Raw genomic sequence first — 685 nt, 5'->3', positions numbered from 1 at the left:
TAATAAACTGCTGTTTAAATTTGAAAATGGCTCTGATACATCATTTCACAGATACATTACACATGTCATAGGGATAGCTAAGTATTTGATACCACCAACTGGGCAATGTGGGCAACTGCTCCAGGGCCTCAGACCCCCAGGGGCCCCTAAAACCCTCAATTCACATTGAATTGAATTGAATACCAAATAAAATAGAGGGCATATATCACGTTTCCATCCTATTTAAAGCAGTAGTTACATTGTGATGAAGTATGACAGAATACCGACAGAATACAGTCCAACTCTCGTAGATCAACTAGTCTCGCGAGAGGACACTGCGCCCAAAAAATGGAAGTCGGTGGGAACAGTGGGCTTCCTGTAAACAATAAACAGAGAGCTATGTTGCCTAACAAAAGCAGGGTCGAATTTACCCGAAACCCAAGAAAAGATTCAGAGGTACGTAAACAGAAGTTTGTTATTACTTTTCAGCCGACCAGTCATACACTGACGAGGTCTTCTCTGCTGCTGCTGTACGTTAACACATAACGTTAGCTAGCTAGCTCTGTCAGGCTAGCTTAACTATTATTTCTGACATTACTCGGCGACGTTAACTAACCGCAGCAGCTGAGGTTCTTAAAAAGGGTTAAAGTGATTAACCTATATTTCTTTCTTTTCTATAGCTGTGCTGATGTAATGTAATTACTTG

The 685-nt window shown here is 41.0% G+C and overlaps 1 protein-coding gene across 1 annotated transcript in view; it reads left to right on the top strand.

Moving 5' to 3' along the window:
- The first annotated feature begins 288 nt into the window (after positions 1–288).
- Positions 289–685, top strand: part of strip1 (striatin interacting protein 1) — a 10,386-nt gene continuing 9,989 nt past the window's right edge. The window contains 1 exon segment of the mRNA XM_039798078.1: positions 289–435. Within this exon segment, the coding sequence (XP_039654012.1) occupies positions 328–435 (108 nt within the window). The 5' untranslated portion in view covers positions 289–327.

The sequence above is a fragment of the Perca fluviatilis genome, chromosome 4, assembly GCF_010015445.1.
Source record: "Perca fluviatilis chromosome 4, GENO_Pfluv_1.0, whole genome shotgun sequence".
Classification (NCBI taxonomy): Eukaryota; Metazoa; Chordata; class Actinopteri; order Perciformes; family Percidae; genus Perca; species Perca fluviatilis.
Note: the sequence above shows the minus strand (reverse complement) of the source record. Positions and strands in the feature narration are given on the sequence as shown.